The following is an 18358-nucleotide window of genomic DNA, read 5'->3' as shown; positions in this document are numbered from 1 at the left end:
GATAATCCGAATGTGAATGATAGTAAGGGAACGTATATTTCTACAAAGTACATAAGCAAATCTGGTAGAGTGTACGTTGATAAACCACCACCTTGTCCACGAAGAACAAAGCAAAATATTATACGTGAACGACCTGGACTAAAGCCAGACGGTGTTGTAAACAATATTCGTGAATCTTTTCTGAAATTTTTCACAGGCGAAATTCTATCAGAAATCGTGAAACATACCAATGAAGAAGCATCTAGTGAAAATATTGACCCCACCAATGAAAGTGAAGCGCTTGCACTTACAGGAGTGCTTATTCTGATGGGAGCAAATGATGACACTAACTTAGACTATCACGATTTGTGGTCTGAGGATTTAGGACGATCTGTATACATTGCAAGCATGAGTCGGAACATATTTCGTTCTCTCCTCAAAATTCTTCGGTTTGATGACAAGGCTACGAGAGAGCAAAGGAAAGCTAAGGACAAATTTGCACGTTTACGCGAAGTGTTCAACCTTCTGAACGACACGTTTCCCAAGTATTGTAAACTTGGAACTAATACAGTTATTGATGAAATGCTTTCCCTTTTCCGCGGAAATTGTAAATTCAAAGTTTTTTATGAAAGAGAAACCTAGCAAATACGGTATACTCATCAGGATGTTAACTGACTGTGATCACCGATACGTTTATAATATGGAAGTGTATGCCGGTAAGGTAGAGGGCACAACAATTGGCTCAAGAGGACCAAAAGAAGTAGTGAAACGACTTGTCACTCCTATAAAGAATACAGGTAGGAATGTCACTACAGACAGGTACTACACGTCTGTAGAACTGGCTGAAGATTTGTACACTGACTATGGTTTTGCATTAGTAGGAACATCACAAAGCAACAGGAAACACATTCCTGAGGAACTGAAATCCATCAAGAATAGGGAACTACATTCTAATATGTTTGCATTCACTGATCCCAACAGTGGAAAGCCTCCGGTAACAATAGTGTCCTATGTAGCTAAGGAAAAATCGAAAAAGACTTCTATTACTACTGTCAACTCAACATAATGATGACAAGATATCAAATACTGAGAGAAAGAACAAATCAGACATATATTTATTCTATAACGCAACAAAAGGTGGTGTCGATACAATCGACCAAATGGCACGTAAATACAGCACCAAGAGAAGTACACGGAAATGGCTACTAGTTGTCTTTTTTACGCTTATTGACATCGCTTGTATAAACGCATATACCTTGTACACAATGAACTTTCCTGATTGGAATAAAACAAAAAGTAATAGAAGGCGCTTGTTTCTTCAAGAACTGGGAATTGAACTCATCAAGCCAAACATTGAAGAACGCACCAAAAATGTTAGGGGTATGCAACGTAATATTGTTTCCTCAATGGAAAACGTACTGAAGAGAAAAATCACCACACATCGTTAGGACATTGCACGGTCTGCAACAACAGTCAAAGGTAGGTGTCATGTATGCAACTCCCAGGCGAGAACGAAACGTGAAAAACAAGACAAGCTTCCTAAAACAATAATCGTGTGTACCAAATGCAGCAGATTTGTTTGTGGGGAACATAGTGAGAAAGTAAACATTTGTGAGAATTGTCAGCTCGGCACTGAAAACACCGATTGAATACTCCGTGAAAAGTTCCGCACTACAAAGCTACTTACATCAATAGCATATGAACAGTGGCGTAAATTGTTGAAGAACTCAAAATTAGTGTGATGTAAACATTGCCAAAATTATAAATTTAGTATTAGCTTTACATAATAACATATGAAAGCTATGTATGGTATCATCCGTCCAATTAATTTTATTGAATAGTACTCAGCATACAGTTACATACAAATAAGCCTAAATACTCATGTGGACAATCATGATTATTATATGAAAAGGTGTATTTGTTAATTATACCAAATTTCACAACAATAAAATCTCATTTAAGTGCAATAATACAGTGGACATTTTTTAACCCCTCCTTGGTCCACAGCGAAACGGGTTAACGCTTGGTCCTGCGAGGGTTAAACGAATTGTGTATTCCATTTTTTGATTTTTAGAATATATTTACGGGTCTCTTGAACCCATATTACGAACTTAGAAGCACAATGTTAGGAAGCTAAAAATAAAGTCTAATTATAGGTTACAACAGTTCAGCGATCGATCAAGTTCTATACTCAGATTTGTGACTTTAATCTATTTTGGGTTTAGACGGAAATTGTTCCATGCATGGCTTGTGGATTAATAGGGATCTTTGACAGTTCACAAACCAATCATCTTTCCTGAAACTTATGAGTTCTAACCACATTGGTGGTTTAACATTCCTTTTAGCACAGAGACTATATGAGACATGGTTCTACAACTTGAGATCTTAAACTAAAGAGCTCCTATCAGGAATCAATCTATTGATAAGATTGAGTTTATAAATGTTACATTTCTTTTCATTCGCCCACGAATATTCCCAAAGAATATGACCTTCCAGAATACATACTGTCTTTCCATTCCGTAAGAATGCTAGTTCATTATTCATATTTTCATTAAATAGTGAACATGATTTCCTTTTTCAACATACTGAAACACCTAATAATAAAAACAAAATATACTAATAACGTTTCTTTCCTCTTTCCTTTACATTTTCACACAGACCAGTAATTCACTGTGGTAAAGTGTTCACTCACCAAACAAGTGAATGAGTGTTCACTCACCAAACAAGTGATTTATTCTCTACCACACCTAAAAAAAATCCACACTTTTCATTTTTTTAAAATAAGGAAAACATACAATTATATTTGTATTTGTAAAGAGTAACTTATTTTTTTAGGAAAACAAAACTAACAGCAACGACAATAATGAAACATGTTTTAATAAATAAATCAATAAGAAATCGTATTCTGATATTTACAAGCGCTTTCACATTCATTCATACAGTCGAGTAATTCACCTGTGGTTTAATTAGTGTCAGCAAAGATGCCTAAGAAGCTCTTTTAAAGTCAAGAGAATTTTAACTTGCAGAAACGGGACGCATATAAATCGGAGAAGGGGAGGAGTCAGTTAATCTCTGATTTCCAGATTCCATTGGGCACCAACAATGTTTTTAAGTTACAAGATACACAAATATCGCATTAAAACTTTTAAGCATTCAAGAGCATTTAAAAGTTCCAGGCCTAACCTGAAATAAAATGAAACTTTTTAATTTAATGTCCCATTGGTTATGCCTTTTAGACTAGATGTTACGGATGATTAATGAAAGTGAATGTTTGTAAAATTAACATTTTCTGTTGTTCCCCGGGAATTGAACCGGAAACTGCGTGCAGCAAACTTAAATGCGTTAGACACGAGACCTGGCCTAAATATTCCGAATGAATATTATTACGAATATATTTATATACTATTGGGGACTCACCCTTAAATTCTTGACAAGCTTTAGCCCCATGGATAGGGTGATTGAAAATCCTAAAAGAAAGTATATGTCATATTGAATGAAAATCGAATCCTTGTTGTTGTTATCAAAGACAATTATTTTCTAAGTGTCATATTATTTCAATAACACTGTTCGACAAAATTCAACTTCAAAAAATTTTTCTGCATGAAAGCAGGTGTTCTTTATAGTTTTCGAGCTGCTGAAAACGAATCTGATCTTAATTTTGGTCCTGCACCCTCAGATTTTGAAATAATGTCAGTTATAGTAGATTTTGGTTAATATTTTAAGGAAATCGAAGGAGGGCAGATTTGAAGCCTCTCTGCTCCTTTTTTAATTATCCCAGAATAACAAATGATACCTCGTTGGAAAGGGCATGGAACACACATTCCAACGGTAAACATTTATTACCCATCGCGCTCAATGTGTAGAAAAAGAAGAAGAAAAATATTGAAAAAACTCGGAAAAACGGGTTTTTTACAGAAATTTAGAGAAGTTTGCAACACTGACACTCACGCTACGCAAACATAATCTCAGTAACCCATATCCCATACATTCAGCTGTGTTATATTAAAAACTCAAAGAGACATCTCAAACACAAGGGGAGTAAAACAGTGTGAAAGTAATTTAAAAAGGAGGGAAGCATAATATTTGGAGAAACTGAAAAAAGTTTGCTACACTTACACTTGCGATACTCACACATAAGCTCAACCCCAACAATAGTCCGCAAGCATATTCAGTTTCCATCCACTTTGATAACGTCTTGCTGCTATTGTTTGGTGGAACTTTTCGCCATGCTCCTCACTTACGTCGCCGAGATTCGGTGGAAAGAAGTCTAGATGACTGTGTAGAAAGTGAATTTTCAGGGACATGTTCTATGCATGCTTTCCATTATTCTCGAGGCATTGTGACAGTCACAAAAACACTTACACGATATGAAGACGTGTACAAACTCCCTGTCCCACGCTTAAACCTTCAGACAACTCAGCAAAAGTAGAGTGGTGACTGGGAGGAAGAAAAAATACAATGTTGCCAGGCTTCAATGGGCCACTTTTTCTCATAAATCGGAATATTGAATGTAATTCAAGAAATTCTGACCATGTTTCTTTTTGCCATTAAAAAAGCTGAAAATTTTCAAAACAATCGTTGACAACTTACATACATGGTAACATCATTTAGCAAACTTTTCGAATCTTTTATTCAGGTAACATCTGTGAGTATTTTACCTGAATATATTAGGTGTTTGTTACTGAGCTCATGTGTGAGTATTGCAAGTGTAATATTGCAAACTTTTCTCAATTTCTCCAAATATTAAATTTTCCCGGTTTTAAAAAATTACTTCCACACTATTTTACTCCCCTTGTGATTGAGCTCTGATTTTTTAATGTAGCACACCTGAATGTATAGGGTATGGATTACTGAGCTTATGTTTGCGTAGCATGACTATCAATATTGCAAACCTTTCTAAATTTGTTTTTAAAAATGTTTTCTCCATTTTTTCAACATTTTTTTCTTCTTCTTCTACGAATTGAGCGCGATGGGTCCTAAATGTTTACCGTTGGAATTTGTGTTTCATACTCTTTGCAAAGAGGTATCATTTGTTATTCTGGGATAGTTAGAAAAGGAGTAGAGAGGCTTCAAACCTACAGTTCTGTGATTTCCTTAAAATTTTAACCAAAATCTACTATAACTGACATTTCAAAATCTGAGGGTGCAAAGCCAAAATTAGGATCAGATTCGTTTTCAGCAGCTCGAAAACTATAAGGAATACTTTGTTTCATGAAAGAAAATTTTTCACTGTCGACCAGTGTAATGAAACTTCGAAGTTTTGGGAACTTACATCTTTCACTAACTTACCGTTCATCGCTTTCAACTACAACCACTGAGAATGATTGGGATACCCTGAGGAAAATGTGCGCTACGTTTTATCGAATTCAAATCATGTTTACGTAGTTTCTACCAGAAAATGTGAAAACCTACAGCACAGAGAGGACCTTATACCCTTTTACTCCCTTATTTTGATAGATTCATGCAACGTCAAACAATAAAGTTAATTTTAAAGATTGGAGGAAGGCATATACCACGTTTAATTAAAATCAAATAAATTTTACGAGAGTTATGGTGAAACAGACAGACACAAATTCTGGTTGAGTCAGCTGGCAGACACTTGCTACTTTCATTTCAATTACGTGTATATTTAGTTTCAGATATAAGCTTATTTTTATATTTTATTAATGGAAGGAAATCTAGAACACCTTGCTTTTGATCTACCTACGTAGAATCATACTTACACCGTTATATTATTACCTTGGAAAAGAATAAGAAAAAATCTAACAGAATGAAACCATACATAAAACTCTAATATTACAAGTAATGGCTGTTCATTCGACGAAAAGGAAGAAAGAAAAAAAAAAGAGCTATTCCATATGAAATCAACCGAATTTTCAGGGAAGAAAACCTCGTCGTCTCAGAATTTGATGAAACTTGGTGTACATGTAGGGCCCTATGAGAGATGACATGCACCAAATTTTAGCTCTGTATCCTTTGTAGTTTCAGAGCGCAGCTTCAATTGGTCATGTCTCCCGTAAATATTGAGCTAGAGAGAAAAATAATATACACTTTGAAGAGGAAAGAATAAACTACAAGATATGTCAGGAACATTTATTTCAAAATCAAATATCATTTCCGAGAAATCCGGGGAAAATTTTGGATCAGTGATATCTCAGAAAGTGCCCATTCGATTTCCTTGAAATTGGGTACCGAGGTAGCCCCATATGTTCGGCATAAGTGTGCCAAATGTCAACTTGGGCCAAGAATGGGCTTGGAGTCTACAATGATTCTCGTATGACCATGTCGTGAGACACACCTGGGGAGCCAATGTGGCAAATTGCCAATTTTTCAGTACTGGTGAAGAAAGGTGTAACTGATCTTATAGCTTAAAAACTGTAATGTTTTACTGGTGCAATCTGTAACTCAGTTATCCTTTGCGGATCTTTGGAACATTCCCTTATCAATCGTAGTACATTGCATTGACCTAAATATGTGAAACTCTTGAAGGCTCTCGAATCATCTGGAACATTCTGGAAGGTTTTCGAATTGTCTGGAACATCCAGAACCATCTGAAACATCCTGGAAGGTTTAGTATCTGTATAAAAGCAGAGGACATTGACATTGCATGCCAGTAAGCTCTTAGCTCTAGACTGGACACCAAGTCTAGCTCCAAGTGTCTATATGCTGTTCAAGCATAGCTAATGAGATCACAGAGACTATACAGCAGAGTCCGGAGTGTCAGTAGTGGATAGTCCCGTGATCCAGGTGTAGCATTACCTGTAACTATGTGCATTCAAACGTTTAGGTGATTCCATTATGTCAGCATTGCCACGTCTCTACTGTGCCAATCCATTTGGCAGTCATAGCAGTAAGGTGAGGGTTGCACTTCGCCCGGTGCAAGCGTGGATGGCAGAACTGGCTCCAAACTCAGAGCTCAGAGTCTGAGGAAGGTGTGCAACAAGTGCAGGAAGGAACTAAGTAGGCTCCGTTCCAGAGCAGCTGACGTACAGGCAAGTGATGACCAAGAATTGTCTGATGGAAAATCTCTTAGTGCAAATCCTGATCAGCCTTTCACATCACCTCACGCAACAATTGACGTATTGAACCAGAGCCTTCAGGTTTTGGGTGCGTCACCAATTCAGAAGAAGCTGAAACAAATCCGGTATTCCAAAAAGAAGCTGAAATCTACAAACAAATCCTTCAGAGAATACCTCTGCAGTGTCGCTCATGTTCACAGTCTGAAAGTGATAGTGAAAATGAGGAAAAGGAAAGCGTAATAAGAAATTATTAGCCAACTGAAAGAAAAGTTCAGCACATACACCAAAAGATTAGATCAGATAATGATTCTTACACTTCTGCCCAAGAGCTGGCCGGTGAAGAAAATTAAGAACGAATTTGGTGTGACAAATTACCTGGCTCGTACCGCAAAGAAACTTGTTAAGGAAGAGGATCCTATCAACTCCAAACCTAAGGCCAGGACGCTCATTGTTTGAAAAAATGTCAAAAGCAATCCATGCTTTCTACAAAAGCGATGATGTTAGTCGTCAGATGCTTCGGAAAAAAAGACTTCGTGACAGTTCATCAACAAGGTGAGAGAGTCCACATGCAAAAACGACTCATCCTGATGAACCTGAAGGAAACATACTTGCTTTTCAAGGACAAGAATCCTGATGGCAAAATTGGATTCTCCAGATTTTGTGAACTTGGGCCACAGAACTGCATCCTCGCAGGTGCAAGTGGAACACACAGTGTGTGCGTGTTCACAATTCATCAAAATGTTGTCTTAATGCTTATTGGAGCAAAGACTGACAAGATGACTAGGGGATGGAAGAGGCCTCTCCACACATACATGGACTGTCTCAGGCGAATGGTGTGTGACAATGCAACAGATAAGTGGAAGCTAAATGAGTGCTCCGAATGCCCAGGGAAAGCGCACGTCAAGCAGAAACTTATGGACTTAATGGACGGATACATGATCGAAGAAGTGACCTACAAACAGTGGGTTTCAGTTGATCGAACCATGCTGGAGACAATGACTAAATCTGCTGACGAATATGTAGATGATCTCTAACAAGCTGAAGGTACTTCAGAAATATTCATTTACTGCAAAGCAACAATCAACATACCTTATTCAAGAGCAAGAGAACCAGGAGAGTTTGTTGTGGTGTGTGACTCCTCTGAGAACTACTCCTCTGTGCTACAAGATGAGGCACAGGGTTAGCACTGGAATAATGCCCAAGCAACTGGGCACCCATTTGTAGCCTACTATCGTGAAGAGGGTGTACTGCAGCACATAAGAGTGGTGATTATATCTGAATGCCTCCGACATGACACTGTTGCAGTTCATCTGTTATAAAAAAAAAAAAAAAAAAAAAAAAACTGAAAACCAAGTTTCCCAATGTGTCAAAAATGTATTACTTCTCTGAAGGAGCTGCATTTCAGTACAAGAACCTTCAGTAACATCTGTATGCATTCCCACGAGTATGGTGTGGCATGTGAATGGCATTTCTTTGCAACCTCACATGGCAAGGGAGTGTGTGATAGTATTGGAGATGCACCGAAAAGGAATGCTACAAAAGCAAGCCTTCAAAGACCGTACACACTCCCTTGATGAGACAGAGGAGATCAGATCAGATCCACGCCAATTGTACAACCGGGATACGAATGACAACAAGGATTCTAAAATGGTGTATGTGTACTGCACAGAGGGGGATCATGAAGAGGAAGCCACCTTCCTAAAGGACAGATTTGATGCAGCTCGACAGATTTCTGGAAGCCATAAATTTCACTCTGTGGTTACTGTGTTCCGAAGAAAAGTCGCAATGAGGTAATATTATTCTAAACCAGACTTTAAGGAGAGTTAGTAATTGTAGCAGATGGTTCACAAGCAGGCATTACCATTGATATAATTAGGGGCTTTGTTACTTGCACCTATGGTGGCTTCTGGTGGCTTGCTTGTGTTCTGCAAGTCGACGAGACACATGAAACATGTTTTCTAAGACCTCATGGACCAGCACCTTCCTTTGTACATCCAGATATACCAGACGTGCTCTCATTGCCTGCTTGTGACATCATCTTACTTGTTGATCCCATAACCGCAACTGACCGTACATACACGCTCAACAACAAAGAGATGGAAGAAGGCAGTCGACTGCCTCAACACAGGCACCACTGACAATTGATCACTTCCAGCAGGTCAGTAATAGCTAAATATTTCTTACACCTTACTTGGCGCCCACAGTGTCTCTCCCGACATGGTCACACGAAAATCATTGTCGACTCCAGGCCCATTCTCGGCCCAAGTTGACATTTGGCACACTTATGCCGGACATATGGGGCTACCTTTGTACCCAATTTCAAGAAAATAAAATGGGCACTTTGAGATATCACTGATCCAAAATTTTCCCCAGATTTCCCCGAAAATGATATTTGATTTTTAAATTAATTATTCTAAGATATCTTGTAGCATATTCTTTCCTCTTCAAAGTGGTATATTATTTTTTCTCTAGCTCAATATATATGGGAGATATATCCAATTGAAGCAAAAAATATTCTACAAAAAAACTTTACCACCCTATATTCTGAAACTACAAGGGTACAGGGCTACAATTTCGTGCATGATCATCTCTCACAGCACATACTCAGGTGCTTGTTTTTTTGCTATACATTTCAACATTCAGTTTGTGACTTTTGTGTTTGTTGTCTTATTCATATAACAGTTTCTCTGCTTTCCTTGCTTGTCACACTATTCGTGTTATTTATTGTGTAAACTGCAGCTGCAACGTAATATATACGGAAGTATTTTGTTGTTTTACCAGAATCCACAACTTTAAAAGTTTTTAAGGTCAATTATTTTGTTAAGTGAACTGATTTTCTCGTATCTTCCATCGCTTCAAGGGGCAAGAGATATTATCATGCGAAAAACATGTATTCTTTATTGTGAGAGATAATACATTATGCACTACAAAATATACTTCCGACAAGTCTATGTAATAAGTGCTCAAGAACTTAACAGGCAACGGTGTTGTTCTTAGATCACTTGGTGTGTACCATACAAGAACGACATTATATTTGGAAGGTATTGTAAAGGAAATGATTTCCTCTGTGCCTCCGAAACAAAGAAATCTCTAATATGGTACAGAAACATTTCGATTCTGCGACCTGCAAGAAATTCAGTCATACTTTCTTCTTAAGTCCTACAAGTGTCCTGAATACTTGGCTTCTACTGGTATGCTTCTTCTGCAGATGAGATCAGAGACGTCTAAATCCGCGAGTTCCGAGTCCCATTAACGGTAGAGAACGCAACCCCGATTCCCATCAAGGTTAGTGAGCGAGCCCATTTCCCAAAATGGACATATCATCATTCTAATATATACATCCACATGTTTTCTATTTTTCTCATCAGAGATTGTCACTGAGTTTTACAAGCAATAGGCAACGTCCAGTGAGATATACATATAGATATAGATAAAAAGAAAGGAAGAAAAGAAAAAAGCAAAACATATAAACAATCAGTTACTGGTTAATACTATAACAAACAGCCTAATAATATTTTAAATAAAAAGGTACTGCAAATTACGATACAGTTTCTTCATTTTCACATATCGTGATGAGTCTTAAACATACGTAGTAGTTTAATTTTTTCTAACACACAACAAAATAAACAACTATAATAGTAAAAAATAATTCTGTATACCGCCTTCAATCACGTTCATTGATTGATTTTACACTCTTGCGTTAACCAACTACACTACCGATTTTTTACGTGCTACATGTCTGTTCTACTACAAGACATTATATTCATTATGATCGTGTTTCAATTCGTTCCTTTTGACAGATAATTTCCACTGCTTGCTTTATTTATATGGAGTCTGTAGGTATAAGGAATGTTAGAAATATCTGATTGTTTGTTTGTTCGTGGATATGAATGCACATTGTTCTAACTGTCACTGACGTAGATGTCTCTCAGTTTTACGTTTAATTACAGAATTCCTTCCCGATCTAGAAAAATACCCTTTTCAACAGAGTTGGTAATTTTCGTAATTCTGGCCAAATTAAAGTTTTTGCTTCTAACTTCTTTATTTTAAAATAATATTAAACACAAGCATTAAAAATGTGTTTGTCATTAACCTTTCCTGCTGTGGAAACCTTCCAAAATTTCGAAATACAAAGAAAAAGGACATATTTCCAAAAAAACGTCAGATTAAAGAGACACGTCAATTATTTTCCTCATACCTGTATATGCATTGACTCGGCATTATAAGGCGTGCCATATGGAAGCAACATGCGCTGAAAGTGCACGTAACAAGCATTTGTATATAGATTACATGCACGTGGTATTTAACTAAAGGAGATAAAATAATGATATCCATGCATGTAAAATTAGAAAAAAAAATCTGAAAATTAATTAGCACAAGTGCTGCATGTGATGTACATGTAGGATAAAACATAATACTAAATGAAGAATAATTATGTAACAAATGACATTGCGAAGAGTAACGGAACTAAATTTTGAGGCGAACCCAATTTACTAGTGTGCAGGAAGGGAAAAAAAATGCAGGAAAGTTTCCGAACACGCATGTAAATTAGTACTTACTTATATTTCACATGCATGCTAGTCTGTAATGTACAAAATCTGTTGAACATTTTCCTTTCAAATTGCACGCATATAAATGAGCGAAAGCCAACTCTCAAAAGCTACTTCAACTTGCTAAAGTCATATACGTTCTTTGTTGAAGTCCTAATACATCGATTTTCTCATAGAAAAACAAAGATAACATCAAAAACAGAAACAAATGTTCACTGAAACTAAAGGCATATCTGGAATTGTTGCTACCTTTCAGAAATTATGTACGAATGAAATCGGAATAAAATATTCAAAATTAAAATTTACCACAAGCATCTGAAATGATAGGTACCCTTTAATGCTATACTCTTGCAGAGCATTTCAAAGGTGAAGTTTTCAAACAAAAATGATCTATCCCCTACGTTCTGTAACTAACTGTACGTTAGAAGTAATAAAAGTAGCAAAGGTAACTTACCTGCCTGATAATCATACAGCGCAATAGCCGTGTATAAAGTATCTTCCGCATATTGAGTATCACCACCCACAGTATTTGTTTGTGTATATTCCATTTGAGAACAAGCGTTATCATGAACAGATTGCTTGCCTAAAACAGTACTCTCACTTTGTTTGTAAGCATTGTCTTCGTACTGAATTGTATGTACTTGACCACGAACCTATAAGAATGAAAAAATGAAGGAAAAATATAATTCACTGCATATTGCATTATACAAGGGTAGATTGACTTGTCTTATAGGACCAAATTTCCAGAGCTGCTCTAGTTGTACGAAAAAGCAGTTTCGATTTCATACATTATTCAGCACAGGATGGTCCAAAAGAGTGAAATCACTGTAATACTACAGAGATGTGTACGTACAGGCTGATGGTATGATCGTGTATGTTGTTCCTTCAGGACCGAGAAAAACTTTTCAACCACTTTGCCAAAATGGCCGTCATCATGTATGCAACTCAAACTTTTCAAATGAAAATATGGATGTGTGACAAATGAAACAGCAAAAATGCTCATAAATACGACTGAAGAATTCATTTTTGCGTAGTTATATTCGTCTTTATGTTACAAATTACTGTCCCTTTCTTTGCAGCTACGGTAAGACAGAAAGAAAAAAAGTTCTGGTGAGCGGTGATATGAAATAAAAATGAAATCTTTTAGCTTTGTGGTCCACCGTTTCACACTTCCCAGCTGACAACCCAGCTCACTTCGTGCCTAATTTGGGGATGCAAAATTGAGTTGAGCTGAGCGCCTTTCACTCACCATCTAGAATGAGTGGGCAAGTTCTCAAATTCATATGCGAGAGGTTTATAAATTTTACACATACCAATTGGGGATTGAGTTCTAGTAATAAAACATTGACTTCAACGACTAAATAACAACTGTATTTCTTATTCAGTGAGATGTGATGAATGTAGATGTTGTGAATTTGATTACGGATATTCGGAAACTTTCCCAGACGAGTATCGCTTATCGAGCATTGAGCAATTGAATCCTGAATAGGAGAAACACATACCTTTCAGTTCTCTTCCAGATGACGTTCGCTGATGACCTCGGTGTTGACGAGTTGAATCCAGTATCGCCAAGTTGATACTTCTATGGACAGGCGTTGTTGCTTAGCATTGAGTCTGGGCTCACTCCCAATGCTCTAGATGAATCATAGAACTTCTTTAATAAAATACTGGAGCTTCTCTAAAAGCTGAAGCTTCCATCCAGATCGCGATGACTTCTCTTTCAATAGAATTCAAGGTTTTCTATCTCCATCGAACACACGGTTCTCTGACTATCGAATTCTTGGTTCTCTATCTGACTGTCTGTCACTCTCACTTTCTATCCCGAAGACCTCCTGTCTCTTGGTTTTGTTCAACTTCTCCGTTCTGGAATTCTCTGGTGTCGTCTGCTGTTCGGCACGTGTGAGCTCCTTTCATTTGGAAAAACAAATTCTTTCCTCGTATCAAGACTCAAAAACTGCAACACTCGACACACTCCGATTTCCCGATTCTAGGCAATTTCCTCATATCCGTGAATGTGTGAAATGTTCACAAACAGATTACAATTACTTTTCATAATTTACAGAATGTCGTTTATGTAGGAGTTAACGCATTACATACATTGTCTTCCTGCATTCGCAGACTCTCCATTGTGCATTTTTGTATACTGAATCTTGCTGACAAATAATACATTTGCATCAGCTTGCGTTAATCTCGATTCTTAACGGTTGTTTACCTTCACCTCATTATTTTATAAAACCCGATATCCATAAAATAAATAAAATTGATCAATAAAAATAAAATTATTATACATGAAATTCTGAATAAATTCGGGTACTGCCACATGTAATTCTGATTAAATTCGGGTACTGCCACATGTTCCCCCTTAAAACCTTGGTAGCTACGCTATCCAATTTAGAACTCGTAAGAGGTCGTGATATTACAGAACTCCCTGTAGATATATACAACATATGAAAATAAATAACACTGAAAATAAACATAAACTTGAAAATAAATAAGTGAAACATGTGTATCTACATAAATTAATATCATTAAACCAATAACTGTTTTCCTACACCTGATCATTAACATAATATACATATATATATATATATATATATATATATATATATATATATATATATATATATATATATATATATATATATATATATATACTCAATCTTTTAATCATCTCTATTAATTAGTGAAAAAAAATAACGTGAAACATATACATCAATATCTCTATATTCAAAAGTGTACACTCACGACATCTTGTGAGATATACTAGAATTATGAGATGGGCATGAGATGAGCACAAGTACTCTGTGCGAAAGAATATGTATGTAAAAGCAAAAGTACTCTTAATTGAGAAGAACCCCGCAATTCAGCTTAGGTTTCGTATTACTGGAACTTTCCATTACTTAGTTGTCCATACTTGCCAACTCAAACATTTGTTGACAGTATCAGTAACAGATTTCATTTGTCCATTCCAGTTGTCTTACACTTCAAATCTAAAAAGATAAAACTTTTTACGAATAATTAAAACATATTCACTTATTGTGAAATTGTAGCACTAAAATAAATCGCAAAATATCGTCACTTTTATTTTTCTGAACACTGAATTTTTTACTGTGGAAGAATAAAATTCTTCTTTAGGGCATTTGCTACACTGAGAAAATTTCTGGGCGCCAACTGCAAATTCAGCAAAATTTACCCAAGGTTAAAACTACATCCACGCTGGCACTCCCATTTGCGCGTCGCTTTGGTTCCATGTACACTTGATGTCGAAACGCACTACGAAATTTTTAATAATTTCGCCAAAATTTCGTGTTTTACAATATAACGACGTCACATGGTGTTCTGGAATACTTCTTCCCATGTTGATGTCTAACGGGCGTTCGGAATGTTTTCGTTTCGTGACATACATCTGTGTGGTGTTATATAATTCACTAGTGTTACCCCTATTTGAGTGTCAATGCTATTGCCTGATTACGCTCTACTCAATCTGGCTTTTATTTACTTATTAAAATGAAGTGTGAATGCGATGTTTTAAAGTGATAATAACAAACTAATGGATATAAACAATTGACTAATGGATATAAATAATGGACTAAACAATGGAATAAATACCTACAGTGGTGAGTACATTTAAAATTTTACTTATTTAAACATGGATATATATATATGAGTTTAAAATGTGTATATCTACCTAACTTTATTTAAACCTATAATCACTATTATTATACTTAATGCTGAATAACTGAATACAAAAATCGATTGAGATTCAGGGAAAATCGATGGAATCTCACATTTCCTTGAGACTCGAAAAAGCTTTGGTTGTTAAAAACGGCTGCTTGACTAGCCGTCCATCTCAATCAAGATTTGGCTCCAGCTATCACATTTACACTCGAACTATTTACATATTTATAAAAATCTGACTACCTAATGATAATTTTAAAAATTCAATTCTTCTCTATATTCTAAAAAAATTTTTTTCAATAAAATACTCGTGACGCATTTTCCAAATTCGTAGACGTAAACAATAATCTATTATTCCGATAGACTTATTTCTAATAATCATAGACGTGTCATAATGACTTATTTATTATTATTTGCCTAACTACATTGTTCCGGTTGGCCATTCCCACAACAATTTCATTAGTTAAAATATTTATTAATTCTATTTTATCGTGAATATTTATTGACTATTATTATATTGTTATTTATTTATTAATTATTTATTTACTATTCACTATTCTTCTTCTTATTATTATATCATTATATTATATTATATTAAAATATGCCGACAGGGCCTAGCTTGTGAGAAGGATCCTCGAAATTAGTCGTATGACTGTTACACTTGTCCAACTCTAAATGTTCTCTCTTGTTCAGGGCTTCTATTTGCAGAAAATCTACGTCTGCTTGTCCCCAAATCTTATTTCTTATTTCTACTTTTTGCGCTTATTTCTTCATATTCTATTTCTTCATATACTTATACTCTCTTAGTATTATAGCGCTTATCATATCTATACATGTATATCTATATATATTTCTTTCAACGATGCATGCATTTCTATTCTCTATAACTCTTAATAGCTATTAATATTCTTCTTCTACTCTTATTCTTTAGTAACTATTTATCTATTTATTCATTTACCTATTTATTATAACTCTGCTCTTCTCCATATTCACATTTTCTTTTTTACGTCTATGTCATCTTCTCTATATTTACTAATTTTATTACGTCTATCCTATATTTATTTAATAATTCACTTCTCTATAATCTATTTTTACTAATATTTCCTTCTTCTCACTACTCACATTCCAAACTCTTCAAACCAATACAAATGTTCAAGATTAAACTAGACTAATTCTTTACAATATGAGTAAAACACTAAAATAACCAAATATTCCAGTATTTACTATTCTCATTACGCTAGATGCTTCTTTACAATTTATAATCGCACTTGCTATCCTACTCTTACTCACTAGGATACAGGATTATTTACTCGCTAATCTAATTCTAACTTAATTTTAATTATCACTAAGGTTTAAGCTAAAAACGAAGGATATCACCACAAAAAAAAAAAAAAAAAAAAAAAAAAATCACTGCTTTACACGTGATGTACGAGTCAGCTCCTGTGTCTCTTTTCAACAATCACGGAAGACTTATGTGACTTGATAAATAAAATATTCTCATCGAAGTTTGGTAAACACCCAATTCAACTCGAAGAGAATGGGATTTCCTTCCTGATTAGAGTTTCCCCTAATGAAAGGTTCGCCTAATTGCCTGTTTTCTAATTTTGAACTTACTTGTCTAGCTTAATTCTATGTCATTTGCATCATTCATTTACTTGTTTTTTTTTTCATTCTTGCCTCTCTTAAATCTACTCTTCCCTAATACAAATCTAATTACAAAAATCATTCAAAAATTTGTTTGTTGTTCTCCATAGTCTTTCCCTAATTTAATCTATTCTTAAAACTAATTACGTCACTAAATCTAAATAAAATACTATATATCATAAAGACATAGTTCGATTAATAAAACAAAGGGTCAGATTTCTATTTCTTAAAACTATAATTATATTACTACATATACTCATATCATGCTTATTTCTACACTTATTTTACTAATTTAACTGATCACCAAACTAAAATTAATAAACTGGAATATGTGTACACTAACAATTATATCCTATATCTATATGTCCCTTTAAATACTAGTAATAATACTATTTACAAAATTTTCCCTTTCTTAGTCATCTTTAGGCCGATAACCATGGTGTCCTCTCCTTGAAAAGTGTCGCGAACGCAGCTAAATCCAATAAAGATTTATCGCTCGCTACAACTATTCTTGCTTGTTTCTCGAACTGTGCTAATGTTGTTATGAAGTCAGAGATTCTGACAGCCTGTGTACAATTAAATCTATATCTGAATCTTTCTAGCCATCTGTTAACTATATCCTGACTAGTACCACTTGAGAACAATGCACATATTTTATACCTTATCTGATCCTCTTTCACTGCAAAAAATACAGCGTTTCTTATCAACGTATTGGTTTCGGCTATTCCGGTCAAAATCGACAAATAATGTCTTCTGAAACCTAATTCTACCAAATCTATACTAAAATTTCTTTCAGAGAACTCTATTAAATAATAATGCTTATATGCGTAACCTAACACATTACATCTAAATGCTTGTTCTTTGTTATCGCTATACGTCGGAGAATATTCTGTGAAATGTTTTAGTACTCCTAGGTCCAAACAATAATATCTAGACTTAGAAAACATAGACGCTGGCTTTCCATTGTCTTTTAACACTGGGTAATGAACCCTGTGATTATTCTTAAGTGATAGCATATTGTTAACCCTAAAAGTACTATTCTTAAATCCTATAACGTCAAACTTTACTATTTTAATTGCAATAGCACATTCTCATTCCACTATATCTCGTTCGATTCGCTTTTGCGTGCTGCTGTACTCCTGACCTTGAGCACCTCTCTCTCATGCGAAGCTTCGTCGATCGTCGTTACGGATCGGAAACGATCGGTTCAGTCGCTTGCATGTGGCCCGTGCGCCTCTCATGCATCGGCTAAGAATGATGCCTGTTGTATTATGACTTTTAATTCTTACGAACTATTTTACTTTAACTAATATCACTTTGATTACTACTTTACCTAAATTCCAATAACAATAAATACTTCCTATAACCATAAATATTATAAACTCACCAGAAATTAATAACTAAGATTTATAAATAATAAAAATCAAAAATATCGGAAAATCAAAATATTATTACTTGTTTCACATAATTATCTTTTCGCCAGGGATC

General features: G+C 35.3%; 1 protein-coding gene across 3 annotated transcripts in view; it reads right to left on the bottom strand.

Annotated features, from left to right (window-relative positions):
* Cortactin (cortactin) overlaps positions 1-18358 on the bottom strand; it is a 773732-nt gene that overhangs the window by 67574 nt on the left and 687800 nt on the right. For all 3 annotated transcript variants that reach the window (XM_081752063.1, XM_081752064.1, XM_081752065.1), the window contains one exon: positions 12003-12201. In XM_081752063.1, the coding sequence (XP_081608189.1) occupies positions 12003-12201 (199 nt within the window). The remainder of the gene's footprint in view (positions 1-12002; positions 12202-18358) is intronic.

This window comes from Thermobia domestica, chromosome 3 (genome assembly GCF_964235325.1).
Source record: "Thermobia domestica chromosome 3, izTheDome1.hap1.1, whole genome shotgun sequence".
In the NCBI taxonomy this organism is placed as follows: Eukaryota; Metazoa; Arthropoda; class Insecta; order Zygentoma; family Lepismatidae; genus Thermobia; species Thermobia domestica.
Note: the sequence above shows the minus strand (reverse complement) of the source record. Positions and strands in the feature narration are given on the sequence as shown.